The 26751-nt window shown below is 44.7% G+C and overlaps 1 protein-coding gene across 7 annotated transcripts in view; it reads left to right on the forward strand.

Moving 5' to 3' along the window:
- Positions 1 to 1134: 1134 nt before the first annotated feature.
- The window catches only part of LOC138963098 (trithorax group protein osa-like), a 60749-nt gene continuing 35132 nt past the window's right edge, over positions 1135 to 26751 (forward strand). For 4 of the 7 annotated variants that reach the window (XM_070335121.1, XM_070335124.1, XM_070335122.1 and 1 more), the window contains exons 1-4: positions 1135 to 2441; positions 20984 to 21169; positions 23689 to 23991; positions 24293 to 24337. In XM_070335121.1, the coding sequence (XP_070191222.1) occupies positions 1779 to 2441; positions 20984 to 21169; positions 23689 to 23991; positions 24293 to 24337 (1197 nt within the window). In that variant the 5' untranslated portion in view covers positions 1135 to 1778. The remainder of the gene's footprint in view (positions 2442 to 20983; positions 21170 to 23688; positions 23992 to 24292; positions 24338 to 26751) is intronic. The other 3 variants (XM_070335126.1, XM_070335125.1, XM_070335127.1) reach the window with 2 other exon arrangements.

The following is a 26751-nucleotide window of genomic DNA, read 5'->3' on the forward strand; positions in this document are numbered from 1 at the left end:
TTGGCCAAAATTTCAATCAATTTGATTGAAAAATGAGGGTGTGACAGTGCCGCCTCAACTTGTACAAAAAGCCGGATATGACGTCATCAAAGGTATTTATCAAAACAAAAAAAAACACTTCCGGGGATATCATTCCCAGGAACTCTCATGTAAAATTTCATAGAGATCGGTCCAGTAGTTTGGTCTGAATCGCTCTACACACACACTGTCACACACACACATACACCACGACCCTCGTCTCGATTCCCCCTCTATATTAAAACATTTAGTCAAAACTTGACTAAATGTAAAAACAGAAGAAAAGCGAAGCTCAGTTCCAAAAGCTATTTCGAACAGTAGAGTTCGCATCCATTTGTCAAAGTACTGTGTTTCGTTTTGTAAATCTGCTATCTGATCATCAAAAACAATCTTCTCTCAAAACATGCGAACACCTGCGCAGTGTTCCTGAACGCCCGCGTGTTACGAATCGCAGGAGGTGTCAAGAAACGTTGACGTCACAGAGGTTGGCAAGTCAAATTGGATTTCTCTCCCCTTTACTTCTCGCGTGAGCAACAGTCGATGGCGACCCCTTTCCGCGTTCTAAGCGCATGTTCCTTCTCTCTCTCTTCTCTGTACTTTGAGCTTTCTACGAGGGTTGATGTTTTATAACGGGAACAGCCTACATCTGCGCCAGGCGTATTAGCACAAAACTCAGTCCGTTACAGGTCCCCTGTTGGTGTCCATGTATTTAAGAAAAGTCGTTTTATAATCTTATGATGAAACTTTGGTACAAGATCGGCCCGTTATGCGACAGTGGCTGCCTCCCATCCGGCGCGGGGAAAAAAATGACTATCAACAATGCGCGCCCAATAATATGAGCCTTGTCCTTTGGTTGACGTCAGTGCGAAAGCCCTTTGGCAATCCCGCGCTGTTCCTTTAGCCTCCCTCCGCAGAGAGTGAGCGCCTTCACAGCAGTTTTTTGTACGACGCATAATCATGTCCATCAAAATATTCATATTTTCGGGTTCAGTAAAGTATAGGAAATATTTTGTATAGTACAGATTTTCTTAGTATGAAACTTTATTTTTGAGGAGAAAGGAGATAATGCGGGAGGGGATTCTATCGGCTAATTGAAACGGCAGAATTGAAAAGAATGCCCGGGACGCGTCACTACTCGAAACGTGTAAACCTCCGCTCAGTCGACGGAAAGAAGAAAAGAATTCCGAAGTACCGTTGAATGGATGCGGCGTGCCAAAACAACGCCTATAGACCATGCTTTGAGACAGAAGTTTTCGGAGACTTTCAAAATGAAAAGGAAGCGTGCAGAATGGAACTGTGTATAAGTGCACGATGGAGCACGCCATTGCGCATGAATTCTCGTACCGAAATCTCTCCGATATTCCCGCTTATTGAAGTGTAGCACATAATAGCTCTGTGTATGATAAGACCATGCTGCCAGCCAACTAACTTTACCTTACTTCATCAGCTGCCTCATCAGGAAACACGTGTGTACATCCGAACGGACAAACATTACTTCGGGAACGGATTATTTGCCCGTGTTTGGAACCCAGTTGAGGTCGTCACAAGGTTTTCCTTGCTGGGTGTAGCTGTGCATTATGCTAGATCAGGTTTGTGTCTTTACGGAAAGATACAAACGCAGAGGATCCTTTTGCATCGATCATCAGAAGCTGAAGGGTGAGTGTTTTGTGTAATTAAGATGAGAGTCACATCGAGCCTTTGGGCGCCTTGAAAACTGGACAGTATTTTGTTCATAAAGTCAGGCGTGCGACCCAAACACAATGGAGTCTTTCCAAGATGGTGGACAGCAAAACATAAAGTCAGAACACAATGAGTATCCTCCACCGATTGAGGGATCGCACATGAACCCCGAAATGAACAACTTTTCACAGTCATCTGGGGAAGGCTCCATAGGTCCAGACAACTTTTCCAAAATGTCAGAAGGAATGCATACGAACCAGATGCAAAATTACCCTGGTTACAGAGGCAGTTACGGCATGGGCGACCAACATGGTGGAATAATGTCAGGCAGTGTTGACTACAACAATCAAAACTCCCAATTCTCTGGACAGTTTTCGCAAACCCCTGTAAGACCATCCTATCCTGGCATGCATAAACCTGGTATGTCCCCTGTACGGCCAGGAATGGTACCTCCTGGTATGGGAATGATACCAGGCTCCTATAACTCTTCCCAGAGGATGATGTCCGGGCAGGGCATGACACAAAGTGGACCAACTCCTACACTAAATCAACTGCTTCAGACCCCTAACTCTGGGCAGAGGTTTCCAGGAAATTATGGTGACTTTTCGGTTGGTCAAGGCAAGGGTAGCGAGATTGGCAGTGGATCTTCGTACCCCATGCCTCAACAGGGGTGGAATGGAAACCCACGCTCCATGGCTTCGTATCCACAGGGATCCATGTCTGGAACGCCGTATCGAAGTCAGGTAAAGCCCCCAAACCAGCATGGCTTTTATCACGGTCGTATTTTGCATGGTATTCCCTGTGACGCCTTGCTCAGCCTCAGTAATCATTGATCTTTTTGGGGTTCGTTGTTATGATACATGTTCAACTAACCATGTTCAGTATTTATCACTCTATGGTTGTTGTGTCGTCGAATTCTTTCGATTTCCCCTCTAATCTCATTGACACCCGCTGTTATGCTTTCTTCAATCTTGTTCATGATGCTTACAAAACTGTTCGCATGAAGCCTCTTAGTCTTGCACTGTTCGTTGCTTGGTTGAATGTTCACTACACTTTTCAGTTGATGGTTGTGTTGTTTTATAATTGTTTTGTGACACTGAGTCACTGACTGAGTCAGAGGGTGTCGTTTATGTTTTATTGTGTACCAATCATATTTTAAACATTACATATGTATTATCTATCATTGACCTCAGATCTGTATTGCTCAATTGCTGATTTACGATAGGTTTGACTCAGTTCAAGGTCTCTTGTTTAAAGTCGTTCTTACGGCTCTCTTTGTCATTCATCTCTTTTTTTTCCCTGTGTTTTTCTGTTTATGAAAACTAAGTGTGCCTCAGGCACGGGAACTGTGCTATACATGTGAGACAATTTTGCCAAAACAGTATCTTTTATATTTTCGACTTTGGTTCACTATTGACACATGCTTCGTCTTTTGTACTAACTAAACCATGGCTTCAGAAACTGTCTGAATACTAAACTAAATTTAAACAGATAAGTGGGGATCAGACTTTTGAAGCAAATGTAGTGCATTGTATGAACTCACAGTCAGACACATGCAATACGTTCTAACTTCTAGGAGTGTGCAGAAAAAAAGTGCCCGTGCCCAGCTCACTGTTCATCACTATTGTTACCTTACAGTGCCAGTGGTTTCCTCCGAAAGCGGCGTATGGCTGCCTAAATGGCGGGGTAAAAACGGTCATACACGTAAAAGCCGTAGGAGTTTCAGCCCATGAACGAACAAACAAAAGTGCCAGTGGTACCTTAGATGTGTTCCCCCAATGAGAGAACACCTCCAATGAAAGGACATGTTCTGTTGTCGCTCTGTCTATTGACCAAAAATATAGCTGTCATGGCAAGCCATCTGCAATGCAGGGGCACTTTTGGCTTGTTCAAAGCGTTTCTTTCAATGCAGGACCAGTGGAACCACCCTGTTAAGACCTTGCTTTTAAGATTTTTGCTAAGGCCACAAAAAAAAGTTCTATTTTTCTGGTCACCCGACCCTACCTAGTTCCCCCCCCCCCCCCCCCCCCCCGATCCTCGACTTTTTTTTTTATTGCATTTGTAAAGAAAAAAAGCGTCAAAACGAAAGTAACAGACGGCAGACGACACAAGGGGGATAACCCCGCATCCCTTTTGTCTCATTTGTTTTGTAATGTGTTGCTCTTTCTCTTTGTATAGTAAGTCCAGTCTCTTTGCGTCACTGTATGGTTAGGCCTAAAAAAAAAATAGGTGTGGTTACGGTAACCCGACCTACCCTAATTTTAGGGGCCGATCCTATAACTTTTTATTACATTTGTCAACAAACAAAAAAAACAAAAAAAACAAAAAAAACGAGTGCAAAAAACGCAATGAAAGCGCCCGAGTCGCACACTTATTTCCCTGTCAAGTAGGTTTAATTTGTACACATTAGAAAAAAATTTAAAAAAAAAAAGTGATTGCCTACCTACCTACCCTATTTTTTTTGGCTATGTTACCGTAACCACACCTATTTTTTTATTTGGCCTTATTTTCTACCCCGACCCCCCCCAAAAAAAAAATTCCCTACCTACCTACCCTATTTTTTGTAGCCATGTTAGTTTGTTACCAGAAACAAACAACTTTTTTTTTGCCTAAGGCTAAACATCCTCTGTAAATTTAGCTCTTTCAGTCCTTGTTTAAGACCTGGTTTCTTGGATATTTGGAGGTCTTATATAAGAGAGTAAGACTACTACCGTCAGTATACTGTTCCCATGTCTATAATGCCTCATCGGCACAGGACTTACTGTCCTTGTTTTTTGTTGTTGTAGATGTCTGTCCATGTGGTTTAGAAACGGGTGTGTTCCTGTAGTACTAGTACTGTAGTAGCTTTGGAAGTGGAATGGACCAGCTCATACAAAAACATGATGCTTCTATACATGTACATTTGTGACTTCACGTCGATTTGAAAGCGTTTTTTCTGTTAATATTGGTGTTATTGTTTAACAGCTTGAACCACACAGCTTTTGGTCAGTATTAGGCCTAAAAAAAAATAGGTGTGGTTACGGTAACCCGACCTACCCTATTTTTAGGGGCCGACCCTATAACTTTTTATTACATTTGTCAAAAAAACAAAAACAACAAGAAAACGAGTGCAGAAAACGCAATGAAAGCGAAAGCGCTGCAAGGGAAATAACTCCTTCTACTAAAAAGGCCCAACAGACGCTTGCCATGACAAAAATGGCGGCATCTTCTTTGGTTGCGAGTGCTACACGCTTGGTTGCTCTGCTATTAAGAAAAAAAAGTAAAAAAATAAAAAAAGTGATTGCCTACCTTCCTACCCTATTTTTTTTGGCTATGTTACCTTAACCACACCTATTTTTTTTTTTTGGCCTTAGTAATGTCGGTAAAGGCAAGAGTTTAGATTCCCATGTCTTGCAATGTTTATGAGGCATAGTTGGATCTATTGTTGTCCATACTTGCCAAACTGTATCATTGATAAACAACAAGCATGTTGTAGGGATTGATGTAGAAAGATGTATGTGTGTGGTTTCACTTAGGCCAAAAAAAAAAAAGGTCTGTTTACGGTAACCCGACCGACCCTAGTTTTTAGGCCCGACCCTAATCTTTTTTTTGGATCGTCTGGAAAAAAAACCGCATCCAAAATAGAGCTGTTTGCGCTCAAACAGCAGACGACAGAAGGGAGGTAAGCTCAAAGTACTGTTTATAGTTATGTTGGGCAAAAACAGGGATTGATGAGAAGAAATGAACTGTGAAACATCATAGAGAGGGGGGAAAAAAAGAGGAAAAAATGGAGAGAAAAAAAAAGCCGACCTACCGACCCTATTTTTTCACCCTATGTTACCGTAAACAGACCTTTTTTGGGGGGGGGCCTTAGTGAGGATGCTTGTGAAACTTGGTGTTCCCAGTCATTGTGTAGCAGCCTTTCATTGTTTGGTTTCATGTTCCCTAAAGTTATGGGTGCGACGTTTGATAATGTCCTGGTTGTTTAAGTGTTTCGTCTGGTTGTCCTTCATTTTGAAAAGATTCTTATTTATGATTAAGGGTACATGTATATCATTACCAATACCAAGGACTGTACTTTCGCTTTTTCATATAGATCTCTGTCGTGTGAGGTTTGTGACTGTGTTGTTGAGGAACCTGTTTCTAATGTCAGAGCAGCACCATAATTCAGCTAAATTGTCATCACAAATCCTTTTTCATTTATAGCTTGAAACAGGTCACTTGTAGAGTAACATTTTTGGTTTTGTTGTGAACAGTTAATACAGTGAAGATAGCTGGTGAAGTTACTTTGTGATCTTTTGTTTGATTGGTGAAGTTGATGAGCCTAGTATTTTAATGGTGAGTAAATGTTTAACTCTACAACGGCATCCTAAATTAAGCAAGACATCAGAAACTAATGCTGAAATAGTAACACATGCAGATTGCAGTTCCATAATGGGGTTGTGACGCTGTCTGGGATAGAAGGTGTTGTTACAGTGACTAAGAGTAAGATGAGTGACGTGCCAGTGACAACATGACAAGACAATCCAGCTTGTTTTGATACTGGTAGGCAGCTCACATGTGGCTGGGAGAATTTTAAATTTGGTGGCAGATTACCTCAGCCGCCCCGTAATTGAATCCAGATCCTGTGTGATTGGTTGAGGGGCTCTGTCAAACAATCAATCATTTGGGGACTGCTGCCTCCCCATGAGTATGAGGTTTCCCCCCAGCCCTCATCCACACCAGCTCCCTCCCTCTCCTCTCCTCAATACACTTTTCATTGATAATTCTCTCCCCCAAAGTCCATGGAAGCTAGCTTTACCCTCTTCTCTTCATGTGCATATTTCATTGTTCTACCCCCCCCTCCCCACTTCGGCCAAACTTCCTGTGGGAGCCATGGAAATAGTAAACTAACAGGGAGGAAAGGGTAGGCTGTCACAGGTGTTATCCAGCTTTGTCATTACGCTCTCAGCTGTTGCACTACTTTCTTTATTGTATTGTGAACTCTAACACTAAGCTGGCCTGGCTTTTGCCTGTGCCTGTACTCTCACTCTCAGTGCCCGTTTTGCTGTTACACTTTCAATTTCATGCAGATAACAGATACACTTCTTCAAACAGTGTTCCACATCATCCACTTATAGCGCATCCTGCTGCCAAAATCGTGTAAAACTAAAAGTAGTTTGGTTGGGAGGTATAAAAATGTACACAATTTTATTCAGTGGGTAAGAGCATACATGTAATAATGTATGTAAAGTGTTTGTGCTCAGGAGATTTTAAGCTTGACCTATGAGTGTAGAGCACACAACAATACAAATATCTCCTCTTAAAGCCACTATATGTACTCGATGACTATACACGCTAATTGCTTTACCAACAGCTGGAGACATGCTAAATTAAGTTCCCTGCAAAATATTGTGGTCTAGGACCCCTTCAATGTTGAGATATTTGAATTTTTATTTTGATCTAGATGGTCCTATTTATAGATTTGGCAACACATGTAACGTTGATGCAAGGGAGCTAACACCGCGGCTTTGTTGACATCCTCACTTTTTCAGAGGCTAGAACAAGCTGTAATGCATGTATTATGGTCCGCGCATGGTGACATATCGTCATTATATGGTCTTATGGTGCGTTTGACATCGATTGTGGGCAAACTACACTTTGTAAACACGGGAGTGAGTTAGTATGCCTTTAAGCAAAAATGAATAGCTAATTTACACAGATATGATAATGAAATCATTTTGTTTCCTATTTAGTGTCGAGGGGTGGTTATTTCAGTATTACTATTAGTTCATAATTTCAATAGTAATCCACTGTAACAGTACTAACAGTAACACTGTATCCTAGATGTACAAACAAATTGGTACCCCTGGAATTTTTGCAGAAGGTATGAATACCCTGTTCTTTTATGTGATGAGGTATGATACCTCTAAATACTTTGAGGATGTGGATCATTGTTCAAACTTCAAGGTTCATCCCTTCCCATGTAGTTTGTAAACAAGTATGTAGGGCATGCCGCATCACAGATATGCACAAGCTTTTCCAGGAGATAAAAATGTCCTGCTGCTTGGACAATTGTAGTGGAACCTTCCTGAACAAGAAACAATTGACAGGTGGCTCTATCCCATCTCCCCCCTTTCCCCGTCGCGATATAACCTTCGTGGTTGAAAACAACGTTAAACACCAAATAAAGAAAGAATGTCGGTGGAACATTGATGGCACTGTTCAACAGGATTGCTGAATATGAACACACTGAACCGTGATTTTAAATCCTGGTCGCTGCCGCCTGGTGGGTTAAGGGTGGAGATTTTTCTGATCTCCCAGGTCAACTTATGTGCAGACCTGCTAGTGACTTAACCCCCTTTGTGTGTACACGCAAGCACAAGACCAAGTGCGCACGGAAAAGATCCTATAAGCAATGTGAGTTCGGTGGGTTATGGAAACACGAAAATACCCAGCATGCCTACTCAACGAAAGCGGAGTGAAGCTGACTGACTATACTCTGAGAGTATAGTTTGGTGAACCCAAATGGGCAAACGAGCTCACATGTTACCAGAAAATTCTGGAACGCTGAAGAAGAGTGATTTCAATAAAAATGGCTTCAGTAACACGTATGGGGTCTGCTAAATGAAGGTAACATGAAGGACTAGTTGGGTACTAAAGACTGAAAGAGGGGATGAAGTTAAAATTAATCGGCACTTTTTGTTGCCTTATTGTTCCACCAATGAACTGAGACAGTGAGAGGCATAAAAATCAATCTTCTTCTCCTTCTTCTTCGTTCATGGGCTTAGACTCCCACGTTCACTCACGTTTTTAGCACGAGTGGATTTTTACGTGTATGACCGTTTTTACCCCGCCATTCAGGCAGCATACCCCGATTTCGGGGAAAAAAAAGCAATCAATTTATAAACTTGTAATTAAATTACATATTCCTACTCCGAATCACATGTAGCATTGACGCAGTCTAAAGTGCTAAGGTCTGAAAAGGCTACCCGTCTTAAAGGGGAGCAACCCCAACTAAAAAAGTGTAAACGTAGCCATAGTAATGACCACGCACCCAGGGAGTTACCTCCCATCCTGCGTGCCACGTCACTACTGCTACTGACCACGTGACCCCTATCATTCGACACTTCAGCTTTCTAAGGAGCAGGTTGTTGATTTTTGGCTCTCGTGGATTTGCGCTGTTTGGTGTTTGCTTAGACACCCACCGGCACCCACTTACCCGTCTGCTCGCCTGCTGCACTGATAGTTGGTGAGCTCGTTCCTATTTACTTGTTGAACGTATTTTGCTGTTGCTACTGAAAATTTTTCGGCCACGTGTTGGTCACGTAATTTTTGTAGCCATTTTGTTTACTGTCGCCATTTTGGTTTTGTCAGCATGTCTGACAGGGATAAAGAGCGCGGCAAGGGCGATGTGAAGGGTAAAGTTAAACCTAAATCTTCCTCTACTAAGCCTATTTTGGTTGTTGTTTCCGACGCGGCCAATAATGCGGTTTTGTCGGTTCCTATCTCTGCCCCGAATGGCCATTCGGTTGTGGGGCAGTCAAATCAACCTGCACGTACTGTTTCGTCTCGCTCGCCTTCTCTGCCTCTTGCAGATTCGGCGTCTCTGGTTTCTTCGTTACTTTCTTCGCTGGTTCCGGAGCTTCGTACGTTGGTGCGAGAGGAGATGTTACGAGCCAAGCCTGCGACTTCCGTTGTTCCGTCGTTGGCTTCCTTTCCACTTCCGGCCGTGACTTTGCCTAGGACGGATGTGTTGGTTGCGTCGTCTTCTACCGCCGTGGTTGGCGACTCAAGTAAGTCGGGCTGGTCCACAGGTCCTCGTGAGGCCGTCGGACGCTCCCTGCTGGGACACAGCCCTTTTCGGCGGGTTCACGACCCGCAAAGCTCTGCTCAGTCTCACCTTGGCTTCGTAGAAGACCACTGTGTTGCTGAGCAATGGCGGCAGCCGTTTCCGGCTGCTGCGCTTCCGGCACTCGCCGGAAGCATAGGTCCCCCAATGTACGCACCCACTGTGGTGGTTTCCGGGGTTGACCGGACGTTGCCCTCCGGGCATTCGGCCTTCCGGCCGCCGTCCTCGGCGTCTGCGCTTCCGCTCTTCGCGGTTGCGTCTGATGCCTTTCCGGCTCCGCCCGGATTTAATGCTCCTTCGGCTTCCGCTTCCTCCCGGATGGCGGTTGCCAGTGAGCATCGCCAGCCCTTCGGGCAGGCATTGTCTCAGCCCTGGCCGCCGCAGTCAGCACTTCCTCCTTCGGTTGTCGCTTCGGCTGCGGTTCCGGTTCCGGCGGCTGCGGGCGTGCCGTCCTCTTTCTCTTACCCTGGACAGGGCATGAGTTCGGATGGTGTTGGATTGGATGGGTTTCCGGTTTCCGGTTACGTCGTTCACCGCCCCTCTACCAGCAACGTGGACTTCGGTCCTTCGCCGGATGTTTCGGACGTTCAGTCCGTCATCAGTGATTCTGTACGTGCTGGTTATCCGGAGAGACTCAAAGCGGCCCTTGAGGCTGCCGCTGAGGTCACGTCCAGATATTTTGCGGAAGGGGCTTCGGTCTCTTCGGCGGCCCCGTCCGCGATGGCTGATTTTCGCTCTGGGAAGGATGATGACTCATACTTCCGGTTTATGGAGTCTCCATCCGTAGCGTTTCAGCTGTCTCAGGTGTTGGCCAAACCTTCGCCTTCGGGAAGCGGAATTCCTTCACTTCCGGTTCCGTTACTGGTGCCTCATGGCTCAGTTCCGGAGCTGGCTCAGCAGTGGATGGCTTCTCCCGCTCAGGCTTCTGTGTTCGCGCTGTCTTCCCACAAGCGCTTGGTTCTGCAGAAGTCTACCCGAAATTTGTTGGCCTCTTTCGCTCTCCCGCGGGCCTCTTTGCCGGTTCCGCAGGAGATGCTCGCCTTGTTGGCCAAGCCTATCAAGAAGGATGATGGCGTGCTCTTTTCGGAGAACACTCTTATCGCTTCGGAAGAGGCAGGTCGTCAGCAGTTGGAGCTTGCCTCCATTGCCGAGACCCTTATTCGGGCGCTCTCCCGCTCTCTCACTGATTCGCTGACTCCTTTTACTCTCAGCGAGGATCAGGATCCGGATGACGTCTCCACTTTGCTGGCCGCTCTTGCGAGGGTCAACGAAGAACAAATGAGACTCTCCTCGGTGCACTATGCTCACTCCGTCATGTGTCGCCGGGATCTCTTCCTGGCACACTCGCAGTTTACGGATCAGGCAACCAAGGACACTTTGCGTGCCTCACCGGTCTTGGAGGGTTCCCTCTTCGGGCATCTTCTTTTCGATGCCCGGAGGCAGGAAATTCAGGCCAACAGGGATCGGCAGTTTTCTGACTTCTCCCTGCAGGGTCTTAAGCAGTCCAAGCAGTCTCAGCCTTCTCAGCCGAAGCAGGCTAAGATCGCTGGCCCTCCCAAATCGGCAGACAAGGGCCAGGGCCGCTCGTCTTCTCGTGGCTCGAAAAGACGAACGGCTTCCGGCAGGGGGAGAGGCGGCTCAGGAAGCAAGCCTCACCCCCAATGATGTGCTCCCGATCTCACCCCCCCCCCCCCCGCCCTCCACTGTGGTGATGGCGGGGGGCCCCTCTCGGGCACTTTCGCATTGGCAGGTTTCCATACAAAGCCAATGGATTGTGGGAGTCGTGGGGTCGGGCTTCCGTCTTCTCTGGAAAGATGGCAAGGCACCTCTGGCCAGGCGTCCGCCGGCGTTCAAACCTCCCTCCTCTCAGGAAGCCATTTCCGTCCTTCGGGCGGAAATAGCCTCCCTGGTTCAGAAGGGGGCGGTGGAGGAGGTCCTGAACCACAGCTCCCCCGGGTTTTACGGGAGGCTTTTTGCTGTCCCCAAGGCCTCGGGAGCATGGCGTCCCGTTTTGGACCTGTCTTTCCTCAATACTTTCTTGAGGGAGATAGGGTTCAAGATGGAGACGCCAGCGTCGGTCAGAGACTCGCTCCGCCCGGGAGACTGGGCGACCTCCATCGACCTGACGGATGCATATTTTCACGTTCTTGTGCATCCAGCCGACCGGAAATGGCTTCGTTTCCGGTGGGCAAGTCAGGTTTACCAGTTTCGCGCCCTTCCCTTTGGACTGTCTCTCGCCCCTTGGGTCTTCACCATGGTCGTGAGACAGTTCTGCGCGCTGGTCAGGTCGCGGGGTGTCCGGCTACGTGCCTACCTGGACGATTGGCTTATCACCAATCAGAGCCAGGCGGGGTGCGAGCAGGATACTCAAGCGGTTCTTCGGGAGGCCAACAGGCTTGGCTTCTCGATCAACCGAGTGAAGTCGGAGCTCACACCGTGTCAGACATTCACCTACTTGGGAATGTCTTTCGACACGGTGGCTTGGACTGTCCATCCCTCTCAGAAGCGGGTGGACAAGCTCCAAGCACTCATACGCTCCACTTTGCTTCTCCAACGGGCTTCCCTGCGGACTTTGGCCTCCATCTTAGGGCAGATGGAGTCCATGGCTCTCCTGGTCCCCCTTGGGAGGGTCCACAAGCGTCCTTTTCAGCTTGCGCTGAAGCCGTTTGTGGACTCCCCTACGGTGGATTGGAACGCTCTCATTCCTCTCCAGGGATGGTTCCAATCCACTACCCTTCCGTGGCTGGACACGGAGTGGGTGTGCAGGGGTGTGCCGATAGCCCTTCCTGCCCCAGACTTGGACCTGTTCACGGACGCGTCCTTGGTGGGGTGGGGGGCTCACACAGATCGGCTGACTGCGTCAGGTCTGTGGTCGGCAGATCAGAGGATGCAGCACATCAACTTGCTGGAGCTAGAAGCCGTGGCTCTAGCTCTGGACAAGTTCCGGCCCTCCCTTCAGGCCAAGCATGTTCGTCTGTTTACAGACAACACGACAGTGGCAGCTTACATCAACAAGCAGGGAGGGTCGCGGTCTCCGTCGCTCTCGACCAGGGCCTGCGAGATCCTGATTTGGTGCTCACAACACCGAATCAGCCTCTCGGCCAGGTACCTGCCCGGGAGCTTGAACACTCTGGCGGACGCGCTCAGCCGCTCCGACAGAGTGCTTCAAACAGAGTGGACCATCACTCACGGAGCGCTGGATCGTCTCTGGTCTCTTGTGCAGAAACCTCAGGTGGACCTTTTTGCCACCAGGTTCTCGAAGAGACTACCAGTGTTCGTCTCACCATTCCCGGATCCCGAGGCATGGGAGACGAACGCGATGGACATTTCCTGGTCAGGCCTGGAGGCTTACGCGTTCCCGCCCTTCCAGTTACTCACTCGAGTAATCAGAAAGGCGGAACAGGAGGGCCCGTCCCTCCTGCTGATCGCTCCTCTTTGGCCGTCTCAGCCGTGGTTTCCGGACCTTCTGAGACTCGCCCAGGGCCCTCCCATTCCTCTCGCGCTCACGCGAGGAGAACTGATACAGCCTCACACCGGCAGCCTCCACGCAGAGCCTCAGTTGCTAAATCTTCACGCGTGGAGGTTGTTCGGTCTTCTCTGAAGCGTGCTGGAGCATCAGATCTGACCATGGACTTGGTAGGACGCTCACACAGAGCATCTACCTCGTCCGTATATGAGTCTCATTGGAGGGCCTGGGCTTCCTGGTGTCACGAACATCGGCTGGACGCTTCGGCGCCCCGTACGATGCACGTGGCTAACCATCTTGCTTTCATGTCTGCTCAGGGAGCTTCAGCTGCCTCGTTGAAAGTAAGAAGATCAGCCATCTCGGCGACCCTACGGCAGTTGGGTCGCTCTTTAGATGTCAGTGGCGTGATTTCTGGGGTCATCAAGGGCGCTTCCCTTTCTGACGTCAAATCTCGTACGCCTGTTCCTAAGTGGGATCTCTTATTGGTCATGGAGTTTCTGCGTTCGGCAGACTTTGAACCCCTAAGAGATGCCAGTTTTGCGAATCTTACCCGTAAGGCCCTTTTCCTTTTGCTTCTTGCATCCGCGCGTAGGGGCAGTGAGATTCACGCTCTTTCCGGTAATTCAGATGACATTTCCTTTGAATCAGATGGGTCCGTTACTTTACGGTTTCGGCCGGATTTTCTTGCGAAAAACCAGGCTCCTGAGCGAGCGTCACCTGTGGTTCATGTCAGGCCGTTGTCCACTATTCTGGCTCCAAATGACCCAGACTTAGTAAATTGCCCAGTTAGAGCTCTTCACATCTACCTTGCCCGTTCACAGTCACTTAGATCCACAGCACAAAAGCTTTTGTTTATTTCTCTCAATACGGAGAGACATAAGGATATAACTAAGACGACTTTGGCCCGGTGGGTGTCGGCGCTCATTAAACACGCTTACGAGTGGAGCCGCCGCAATGAAGGGGGGACACAGCCTGTCCTTCCTATGGAATCAGCTCGGGCTCATGAAACGCGAGCCTGGGCTTCCTCCTTGGCCGTGTTACGATCAAGAAGAATGGAGGAGGTGTTGCACACCGCATACTGGCGTTCTGAGGATGTCTTCTTGAATTTTTATCTGCGAGACATCTCAGCGGTTCGCCAGGATGGTTCTAGAGCTTTGCCTGCCATGGTGGCAGGTGGTCAGCTCTTGGCAAGGGTTTGAGGGTGAGTTGGATCTTTCTTGCCCGCCGCCTTGTTGTGTTAATCTGCTACATGTGATTCGGAGTAGGAATATGTAATTTAATATAAAATTTTATTGTAAATTTTGATTTAATAAATATACCTACCCGAATCACATATTGTAGTCCCTCCCGCCTACCCCGCTTATGATTTTGAGAATTTATTCTGAGAGTCGAATGATAGGGGTCACGTGGTCAGTAGCAGTAGTGACGTGGCACGCAGGATGGGAGGTAACTCCCTGGGTGCGTGGTCATTACTATGGCTACGTTTACACTTTTTTAGTTGGGGTTGCTCCCCTTTAAGACGGGTAGCCTTTTCAGACCTTAGCACTTTAGACTGCGTCAATGCTACATGTGATTCGGGTAGGTATATTTATTAAATCAAAATTTACAATAAAATTTTATATTTGGGTACACCCTATAGGTGCCAGTAAACTGTGCTGATGTGTTCAAACTTAAATGTCTTGACAGTTTTGACATTTCTATTTCTTAGCATTGGTAAGATATTTATGGCACAAGCTGAGCACTGTGATTTGTGTTAGTGCAGACTGGCAGTGTGTGTTGTACAAGTATATATATTTGTCAGTGTCACTGTCAGACAAATCAGTTTTGTTGAGACTGCTCTGCTTGGCAGGGAAATCGATCAAACAAGGGTGGGTTTTTGTTTTCAGTTACTTTCCAAATTACCCTGAAAGAGTAGATTCAGCTGCTCAAGAAAATGGGCCATACACCATGGATTGCATTAACCGGATATTTCCTGTGTTTTACCAAAAAAAGAACAACATGTATGAGAGAATACCAAAAATTAAATCAACAACAGAACATGCCTACCACTTGCTTTTTCATTTGACAGATTGTTACTTTTATAAGGCCCCCCAAAAAAAATAGTCTGTTTACGGTATCCCGACCGACCCTATTTTTTCGCGCGACCCTAGACTTTTTTTTGACATTTAGGGGGGGGGGGGGGGGAATCTTTGTTTTTTGGCAAAATAAATTTTAAAAATTAACCGACCCTATTTTTTTGGGCCTATGTTACCGTAAACAGACATTTTGTGTGTGTGCCTAAGATGCAGTATTGTGAGCTCCCCTTTTCCGAATATCTTGGACTGATAAGTTCCCCGAGTAGTAATTAATGTAGAGAAGTGCTTTGTGGATTTGTTAAAGAAAATGAAGTAACAAGGCTGATCCATTTGCATTGGCTCACGCGCACTTCCACAGACAGAAGCAGACTCTGTGTAAACCAATACTGGTGAGGCAGCGCTTGAGAGAAATGTGATCCAGTGGCATCATCAATCCGCAATCAATATACCTCCTTCATCATCCACATTCCTCCCCCACTTGCAATCAACCGGTAGAAAGCCATTCATCACATCATTGATTGTTCAACAAGACAGGGCTGCTGCTCAGCCATTATTAAATCAACACACAAACAGACCGTAGTACAGTTGAACCTGCTCTGGCGACCACCTCGATAACGAGCACCTGCCCACAACGACGACCATCCCGTAGATTCTGGACATGGATTTTTTTCTCAATTAAATTCGCCCTCATAACGGCCACATGTCTGTAACGGCCACTTTTGGTCAGTATGGTCGATGCTCAAAGGTTCGACTGTACTTTTTCATTGAGAACCAGCTCAGTCCTATAATACTAGAGAGTTACAGCCAGACCTCAGTTCAAGACTTCAAGTTCAGTTATATCGGCGCGGAAGCAGACCATGATTAATAATCAACGCACAGACGATACCTTTTTATATCCCGGGCCAGCTGAGTGCTGTAATGATACTGTACTATAGAGAGTGACACAGTTCCTGCCAGACCTCGACTCAAGGTCAATTATCTGAGCTGGGCGCGGAAGCAAGCCGTGGTGTAAGCCGAGGCACAAAGACAGCTGGCTAATCTCCATTCATGATGGCAATTGAAAGGTAAACACACTGCTGCAATAGTGCACGGGTCACTCCGTGCAAACCCTCGCCTCTGGAATGCCGCGCCGACACTGCCATGGCCCTGACCTCTAAACTGGAGTAAGGGGGGGGGGGGGGGGTAGCAGAGGGAAGGGCGGGGTGGCTGCTGGTAATGGAGGGGGGGGGGGGGGGGTGATTGTAGTAGGAGTGGAGCGGGGGAGGGATTGTGTGAGTAGGGGAAGGATGGGGGTGGGGTGGCGCATTGGGACTGACTTTATGGATCAGAAGAAAAGCCGCTAGCGGGGGGAGGGGAAGGTGGCTTGTGAAAAGGATAGCAGGGGGTGTGAGAATGAAGATAAATTGCCGTCAATATGAATAGAGTCCGGCCCAGCCTGTGGTATCTGTTACCTACCGACCCAGTTGAGACTGACACCTATCGAGACTTGGCAGAGGTGTGCGCCGTGTTGTTAGTGCCCACGCTTTCCCTTATCCCCAGGTGACACTGCCAACTGCTGCATAGCTGACCTAAACTGAACCCCCCCCCCCCCCCCCCCCCCCCCCCACCCTCCCTCTCCGCCTTGGCCTGTCACAGTGTCAGAAGGCTTGACTGGGCACTTGATTATCAACAGACCCACTAATCTCTGACCTGCAATAACCTTTCTGACCCATTTATAGCTACTTACTACTGGGCTTTGACCCCCCTAGGGACTGGTGGCCACTTGAGAGTGTACACATTGGCTGATGTAACGGGGCTGTCAGTGTTGTGGTTTATTGTACTTCACATGGTACTCTGATTCTTTGTTTACATTTTCATGTACTACACTACAGGGATGTTAATGGGATTTGTTTTCTTTGCAAATTTGCAGAAATCGCCCTAATTTTGAATACTCACCTTAACCACTTCGCTAAAAGTTCGTCAATTGTGCCAAGATCATGGAAAGCTTCTTGTCACTTGAAAATCAAAATCATGTGTCGCTGATGACCAACACCAAATAACATCCTTGGATTGGGTTCATAGCCTTGCACGTTTTGTATCAGAATCTGTGAGTTGTGTAAACACTGTCTTTTGTAATCACTCTATCACTGGTATCAGCATTAAGGCTATTGCACTTCCAATAACAGTTTTGAAATGATGACTGTTCACACTCTCATGGATTTTATTCAAAGCATTGACACAAACTTCTTTTATCAGAATCGATGAATTTATGTGTTAACAATGGCTTCTGTTTTCACACTATCCCTGTTGTGGTTTACTTTCCTTTACATGAAATGGTGATTGTTTACGTTTTCATGTGTTGATTTTATTGCCTTGACTCAAACTTCTTGCATCGGAATCTATGCATTTCCATTTACAGTGAAGAACTGTCTTATCGTCTGTCACCAAGTGGTTTGACGCCTTTGAAATGTGTCAGATTGTTTTGATGTGTAGCGTCCATTCACGTATCTTGAATTTGTCTTGTTAGCGGCACCCGTTTGCGTAGTTTGTGGTGCATCCTGAATGCTTGTAATGTGAGATGTTTTGCATGTTAGGCATTGTTTTGTGTCACATTTTTTGTTGATACCATGCACATCCTTTTACAGAATGTGCTTCAGTGCATTGATACTATTTTATCATTGTATCTAATAGTAGTACATGAGATTTCTGGCTATGGGAAAGATATCATGAAATGAACAGAAACATAACGATAATTGAAGCATAGTGGGTACCAGAAATGAAAGGCAACATTAATTCTCGTGTAAAAATGTATTCCGTGTAAACCACCGGCTTCGGCTTTTACATGGGATGACATCATCCTTCCACTTGGACCCATAGCAAACAGTATTAGCGTTAACCGGTAATTACTGGTATTGTGCCGGTTGAAATGAGAAAATACCGGAACAAAAATGGTAGCCGGTATGACCTACCGGTTGATTTTTGAACTACAGTGGGGGTTTTTGCTGGAAAAACAACAAATCCAGTACTCTGAGTTGGACTCTTACCAGTTCCAATGACCAGCCTACCGTTTTTTTCTGGACTATTTGCATCATAAAAGTTTGCGTACTGGTTTGAAAAAATACTAGCGCCATCACTGGCAAAATCTTACAGCCTGGCTTTCTGTTCAGAGTAGAAAGTTTGTTTGAAAAGTTTTGCAGAGGGACCCAGGTGATAGTGACACAATTATTTGAGCAAAACATTTCCACTCTGCATAGAACTCGAAGGCAGCCATGGCTGTTGATTTTTAATATGTGTCCAATTAGAAGGATGCTCCTAAGCCTCTTCCATGGGAAAGCCTGGACAGGTCTGTGGTGGACATGATTGTGTGGGAAGTATCAGTGTCGTTAACAACAGTGATAGTGCAGTGAGTATCTGCAGTACCAATGGGCGGTTCTGGTGAGGTTATGCCCCTTCTTGCTTTCGGCTGGTAACAGGCGGAACCTCGCGGCAAGATCAGACGAGAAAGGAAAAAACGTGCATTGGTCCCAAATAGCATGTCGCTTTGGTCACAGTTCATGTGTAAGTCGTGCATTTTATACGGTAAAAAGACAATGGTAACAGGCGGAACCTCGCGGCAAGATCACAGGAGTTGTCTCGCGTTATCACCCCAGAAGCGCTCATTGTTCCGCTGTTGTTGGGGGGAGAGAGAGAAAAAAACCGTCAAAATGTTCTTCATGTGTTGCTACAAAATGAAACCCTAAATTCCCCTATGTGAAGTTGACAGTGAATTCAACAGTAAAAGTGTATTGACACTGCACATCTTGCATTCTGTAACTATCATGACACGGGTGTTGGACAAACATGGACGGATGGCCATAGGCATAGCAAGCAGTCTGCTACCTGCATGTTGAGTTTGTCTCAGTCTAGACAAACCTATAAATAAAGTAAAAAAGCTGTACCAACAGGCAGGAGCTGATCTCAAAATATTTGGGTCATGTCTGATAGTGACTTTTAGTTTTATTCTGATTAAGACAAATTCTATCTTTTTTATCTGTGCCAGATCGGACTTGTTTACACAAATTGCTGAGCTGTTCTTTTGTTATTTTAAATGTTATTCAGAGTCAGACATGAGATGTTTCAACAACAAAATAGGATTTTTCGTAAATGTGTAAACCCAAATGAAGGGTTTTGTTGTTTGTTACTTTTACCCATAATCAGCACAAAAAGTAGGTATAAGCCACAGCTTGATCAACGTTTTGTATAATGTATTTAAAGAAAAAAGATAACTTTTACTTTTAGAATTCTGTGTCTTTGTATTGAATCAGATATATATACTGATTCATTCGTCTATTTATGCTTTGTCGCCTTAAAGGCATAATTATGTACGCGCTCCCGTGTTTACAAAGTGTAGTTTGCCCATAATCGATGTCAAACGCACCATAAGACCATATAATGACGATATGTCACCATGCGCGGACCATAATACATGCATTACAGCTTGTTCTAGCCTCTGAAAAAGTGAGGATGTCAACAAAGCCGCGGTGTTAGCTCCCTTGCATCAACGTTACATGTGTTGTCAAATCTATAAATAGGACGATCCAGATCAAAATGAAAATTAACATATCTCAACATTGAAGGGGTCCTAGACCACAATATTTTGCAGGGAACTTAATTTAGCATGTCTCCAGCTGTTGGTAAAGCAATTAGCGTGTATTGTCATCGAGTACATATGCCTTTAAATAGTATAAGGCATGAATACAAAGAGCACTCCTGCATTTTTACCCTTTTGGAAAAGGGAAGTTTGGGGGTGGGGGTGGGGGGGAGTCACCTCGTCTTATCATCTTGCGTTTGTGTATCATGTGTATGTTGCTTTTTACATTTAGTCAAGTTTTGACTAAATGTTTTAACATAGAGAGGGAATCGAGACGAGGGTCGTGGTGTATGTGTGTGTGTCTGTGCGTGTGTGTGTGTGTGAAGAGCGATTCAGACTAAACTACTGGACCGATCTTTATGAAATTTGACATGAGAGTTCCTGGGTATGAAATCCTCAGACGTTTTTTTCATTTGTTCGATACATGTCTTTTATGACGTCATATCCGGCTTTTTGTAAAAGTTGAGGTGGCACTGTCACACCTTCATTTTTCAATCAAATTGATTGAAATTTTGACCAAGCAATCTTCGACGAAGGCCGGACTTCGGTATTGCATTTCAGCATGGAGGCTTACAAATTAATTAATGACTTTGGTCATTACAAATCTGAAAATTATAATTAAAATAATGTTTTTATAAAACGATCCAAAATTACTTTTATTTTATTTTTTATCATGTTTTGATTCCAAAAACATATACATATGTTATATTCGGATTAAAAACAAGCTCTGAAAATTAAAAGTATAAAAATTATGATTAAAATTAAATTTCCGAAATCGTTTTAAAAACAATTCCATCTTATTCCTTGTCGGTTCCTGATTCCAAAAACATATAGATCTATATGATAGGTTTGGATTAAAAACACGCTCAGAAAGTTAAAACGAAGAGAGGTACAGTAAAGCGTGCTATGCAGCACAGCGCAACCGCTACCGCGCTGAACAGGCTCGTCACTTTCACTGCCTTTTGCACTAGCGGAGGACTACAGTCATTGTGAAAAAATGCAGTGCAGTTCAGTTTCATTCTGTGAGTTCCAACTTCCACAGCTTGACTAAATGTAGTAATTTCGCCTTACGCGACTAGTTGTTTGTGGATTTGCAGTTGTAATGGTAATCTTCAATACAAAATCACAGATATGTATCTTCTTACTCTTAGAGCTTAGTACTTCTGAACTTGCATGTGTGATAATGAAACCTTCTTAGTTAACTAGATGGTCATTTAATTAATATGAGATCGAAAGACAAAGGTACTGTACGGTTAGGTTTCCATTCTTTCTGTTTTACCATTTCTCATTTCTGGAGTTGACACCATGTTGGTTGATAATTGCAGGCGGGCAGTATGTCTGAAAGTCGTCGTCCGAGCGGCATGAGTCCGGGTCCAGGGCCTGGTCCGGGCTATCCACATCAAGGTCAATACATGAGTCCAGCCATGGCCGCCAACGCTCAACGTTATATGATGGGTCAGGTGCGGCCTGGTCAGATGTCCCCCATGTCCGCACACGGGTATAATCAACAAGTAAGTCCCCTTTCACTTGTTTAGTCCTGATGTTATTGTTGTTTTTGACTCACATGCGTAGCAAAAGTGAGTCTATGTACTCACCCGAGTCGTCCGTCCGTCCGTCCGGACGTCCGTCCGTCCGTCCGGAAAACTTTAACGTTGGATATTTCTTGGACACTATTCAGTCTATCAGTACCAAATTTGGCAAGATGGTGTATGATGACAAGGCCCCAAAAAACATACATAGCATCTTGACCTTGCTTCAAGGTCAAGGTCGCAGGGGCCATAAATGTTGCCTAAAAAACAGCTATTTTTCACATTTTTCCCATTTTCTCTGAAGTTTTTGAGATTGAATACCTCACCTATATATGATTTATAGGGCAAAGTAAGCCCCATCTTTTGATACCAGTTTGGTTTACCTTGCTTCAAGGTCAAGGTCACAGGAGCTCTTCAAAGTTGGATTGTATACATATTTTGAAGTGACCTTGACCCTGAACTATGGAAGATAACTGTTTCAAACTTAAAAATTATGTGGGGCACATGTTATGCTTTCATCATGAGACACATTTAGTCACATATGATCAAGGTCAAGGTCACTTTGACCCTTATGAAATGTGACCAAAATAAGGTAGTGAACCACTAAAAGTGACCATATCTCATGGTAGAAAGAGCCAATAAGCACCATTGTACTTCCTATGTCTTGAATTAACAGCTGTGTTGCATGACCTTGGATGACCTTGACCTTGGGTCAAGGTCACATGTATTTTGGTAGGAAAAATGTGTAAAGCATGTGAGTCGTATGGGCTTTGCCCTTCTTGTTTTATGTTTTTTTTTAGCACTGTTGAAGGAATGTTTGATTACTTGTGGATGCATTTTAGCAGATCCCAAACTATGTTTTTGACAGCTGAGCAAGTGTATACATGTAGTACGAAATGCTAAAAATAGTACCATCTAAGTTGCTTTAAAAAGTTCTGATTAGAATTGTCTTTAAAAGAAAAGGGTCCCCACTTTTGCATTGGTTTTGCTGTGAAGTTTTGAAAAAGTTCTGATTTGGATTGTGTTGAGAAGAAAAGGGTCCCAACTTTTGCATTGATCCAAATGAGCTGTAGGACAAAAGAAGTCATTGTCAGAATGATGAGGTGTTAGCTGTCTGAGCAGAGAGAAACCCTGTACATACATTAATATTATTAGATACATTGTCTTTTGACCTAAGTCTAGAGCTCACCATTTGATTGGTTGGGTAACATCAAAGCACACACAAAATGCAAATGTAACATGTCAGAAGCTGAGAGAGTTACTGTCCAGGTAAGAATATTAATGTGACAGCAACTCTGTAGTGTGACTATCACCACTCAAAGAACAAGAGAAAAAAATTGATGGAGCAAAACATCCGAACACACAGGAACATTTCCATAGCAGTATGTAAAAGTGCTGATATATATATAGACAAATTGCCTAGAACCACATAACTTGCGCTCACTTGGGATGTTACATCGTTATAGATGAATTCCGAAAATTTCTCTGTCGGGTTTATATGGGTTGTGAAAGAGTAAGTACCCTTGCTTTGCTCGGACAAATATTGACATGTGCTTCCTGTACACATGTTAGAGATACACTCTCTCCTAGTGACTGGCCTGTTTCCCCACGGGACATTGTAGGCCAGTCACTACCTGACAGACTTCCAAAAATGGTCTATTTCAAGCACACATTCTGTTTCTCCTTTTACCCTTGTTAAGTGTTTCTTGTATAGAATATAGTCAATGTTTGTAAAGATTTGAGTCAAGCCGTATGTAAGAAATGTTAAGTCCTTTGTACTGGAAACTTGCATTCTCCCAGTAAGGTAATAATTATATTGTACTACGTTGCAAGCCCCTGGAGCAAATTTTTGATTAGTGCTTTTGTGAACAAGAAACAATTGACAAGTGGGTCTATCCCATCTTTCCCCGTCGCGATATAACCTTCGTGGTTGAAAACGACGTTAAACACCCAGTAAAGAAAGAAAAGTACAGAAAGAAGCACACATGCTGTCACTTCCATCATTTTAGTAAGCATCCATAGTCTTGAAAGGTCTCTCGACATTCTGTTCTAATACCAACCTCAATATTGTGTACTTAAAAGTCTTGGACATTAATTTAAACAAAAAACTTTGATTTTACTGTCCCTTAATAGTTAGAAGTGGTGTGTGATTATTTTAATGTTAGTCATTTTTCAATTTCCAAAAATGAGTCGTACATCATTTAGCCTGCACTTTGAATGTTTCTCTTGCTAGACTTAGAGGCACAATGTACATCCACCTGTCTGGCTGGCAGTGTGTAGCTCATACGGCATACACTGTAACTCACCAAGATTTAACTTTTGCTCTGTTAATATACTGATAGACTGTCATGTAACTTCACAAGTAATTTCTTGAAAGCTTCTCTACTTCTGAATGTAATAATTTCTCAGAATACAACAAGCAAATACGGAGCAGTTAATAAGTTAAATAAGTTTTTGTGTGGCAAAAGATTACACAGCTGTGTTGATTGCGATGCGTGCAGATGCCACCTCACAGTCAAATGAACTACAGTCCCTCCATGCCAAACCAGACCTCCCAGCCGCCAAACCAGCAACAGCAGCAGCAGCAACAACAGATGTATCACGGTCAACAACAGCAACCACAGCCCCCTGGCCAGCCCCCTCCCCAACCCTCCCCCACCCCTAGCCAGCAACAGTCTTCATCATCATCGTTATCGTCATCAGTACCCACATCATCATCCCACCGACCACCATCATCTCAGGGAACGTCACCCAAGCAGGCATCGCCCGCACCTCCGGGAATGGCTGATCAAAATTCAAATCATGTAAGTTTAGTTTGCGCTTTGTTTTTCCTGTGTGCTTCCGTTTGTTTCTCTCTCTCTCTCTCTCTCTCTCTCTCTCTCTCTCTCTCTCTCTCTCTTGACTTTTTTGTGATATATGTGCCTTGAGCTCTTGTGTCATTCTTGAAAGATGTAACTTAATTTTCTAGCCATTTGTGGTGTCTGTTTAAACTGAAATTCAAGCTCATGTTGGTTGTTCATTGTTTCTTTGTTCAAATTTATCGTTAACTTGCTCTGCTATTCAGAGTGCCTTTTCACAGCCACTTTTGTTTTTGTTTCTTTTCAGAGTACAAGTAGTAAAAAGTCTGAAGAAAACACAGAATCAAACAGGGTGAGTGTTTTACCAATTTTGGAATAGACGTTTCCTGGAAATAACTGTTCTCAGGATTTTCAGCGGTCTTGTGGAGTAAGAGTGAGTTAGTAAGAGCCCCTTTTACACGGACAAGCTTTTCAAAATGAGGCGGAGCATGTACCACACTTCCGATCGGCTTTATCTGCGATCAGGACGAACAACGATTTTTAATGCGTATGTTATGCAGCATGCCTCGTTTTGAAAAGCTTGTCCAAGTAAAAGAGGTTCTTACTCTACCAGATTGCTGAAAACCCTGACAGAGCTAGTTCCGGAAAATGTCCATTGTACATCATCAGTGGCCTTCGAAGACCTCGTATCTTCAAAATCATAGTTCTGAGATAATGAGTGTTTTAAAAATCAAATTCCTCTTCACCAGATCAAAACGTGTAGATACGAGGTTTTCACTTTTTTGTTTTGAATTTAAGGAACAATTACGAGGATTTTCAACAGACTCGCAGGGATTCAAACAGACAATACGAGGTTTTCCCGCTAATGTCGCTAATGTCTCAACACCCAACGGCAATACGAGGTTTTTAAAATCAGGGGAAAAAGACCTTTGCAAAATAGATAGAGTTACAAGCTTTTCACAGATGATAGGAAAAAAATCAAGGGACGGAACCATGCAAAAATCCGAGAATCAGGAAAATGTAAGTTACGAGGTCTTCGAAGGCCACTGACGACATGCTCTTCAAAGACAAAGAAATGTATGATACAACTTCCTGTGAGACAGTTCTAGCTTGTGTGTTCTGGACAGACTTGGGTGTCCAAGGCACAGCCTAATAGACCGACTCCAAAAATAAATGTCCAGTTTGTATGGGTTGTGAAAGAGTGACTACCCTTGCTTTTAGTGAGGCAAGAAGACGGGTGCTGTGGCGGGGTGGTAAGACGTCGGCCTCTTAATCGGAAGGTCGAGGGTTCGAATCCCGGTCGCGGCCGCCTGGTGGGTTAAGTGTGGAGATTTTTCCGATCTCCCAGGTCAACTTATGTGCAGACCTGCCAGTGGCTTATCCCCCTTCGTGTGTACACGCAAGCACAAGACCAAGTGCGCACGGAAAAGATCCTGTAATCCATGTCAGAGTTCGGTGGGTTATAGAAACACGAAAATATCCAGCATGCTTCCTCCGAAAGCGGCGTATGGCTGCCTTAATGGCGGGGTAAAAACGGTCATACACGTAAAATTCCACTCGTGCAAAAAACACGAGTGTACGTGGGAGTTTCAGCCCACGAACGCAGAAGAAGAAGAAGTGAGGCAAGCTTTCTGCACATGCTCCTTGTCCACGTGTTTCAGACCTCTCGCTAGTGACTGGCCTAAAATGTCACCTGGTAAAGTTTTACCCAACCCGACAAGAGTTATTCCCAAACATGGTCGATTGAGGCTTTACGTAAACTCCAAACATCTGAAACAAAAAAGATGTTTCAAGAAGCAATTTAGGCTATCATTATGAATGTTGCTTGAAGTGGTGTTTCAAAGCAGGTTCTGTTGATCAACATCCTGCTATGTGCTTGGAGTCAAATTCAAAGTGGTTCTTGATAGCTGCAAGTATAACTTCGGTCGGCTTTCCTTAGACTAAGTGTTCTGTTTAGTGTTCTGTTCAATGCGCTGGGGTTAGTGTTGGAGAGGTAGAAGACATATTTAAAAGAGATATCGTTCACTCTCTCTTTAGCCTTGTTATTGAATTGGAAGCCAGAAATTGTAGTTTTGGCCAACCAGCAGGACCTGAATCAAATCAAACTGTATTGTTACACAATGCAATCTTGACCAGTTTCCACCTTCTATCACTGTCACATGTCCAATTTTGTGCGTAAAACACTGTGAGTGTGAATCAAAGAACAAGGTGGGTAGGTTGTTGGAACGTTTGCTATTGACAGATATTTCGACACAACTGTCTTTTAAGTGAACAGACAAATATTCACACAAAACTTATCTTGATAGTTCTATCAGTTTACGTCCACTCGTCAGGAAGTCGAGCGAATGACTAAACTAAGGAGTTAAATTAGTTAAACTGTGAGTGTGACTGAGATGGCTGATGACGTTTATCCAATTATGTGAATAAATAGAAGTTCCACTTGCACAGCTTGCTTCACTTATAGGCTCGAGTGAGCGATCTCTCTGAGACTCTGTAATAGTGTTACCCAAAGGGTATTCAGACCTGGGAACCCATACGATTTCGCCGTATTTTGTACGCATGATTGTCGAGAATACGCTCAGTACGGTCAGTGGGTAAAAAAATACGACGAGAAAAATTCCTAGACTACTTTTCTTCACAAGCCCATCCTGAAGCCGATCCAGTATTTTGGCACATGATTACGTCACTATATTAGCCACCGTCAGAAAAAAAATAATCGATTCGTGTCGATCAATCAAAACAACCAGGCAAACGAAAGTACGGTAT

Source organism: Littorina saxatilis, linkage group LG3 (genome assembly GCF_037325665.1).
Source record: "Littorina saxatilis isolate snail1 linkage group LG3, US_GU_Lsax_2.0, whole genome shotgun sequence".
Taxonomy (NCBI): domain Eukaryota; kingdom Metazoa; phylum Mollusca; class Gastropoda; order Littorinimorpha; family Littorinidae; genus Littorina; species Littorina saxatilis.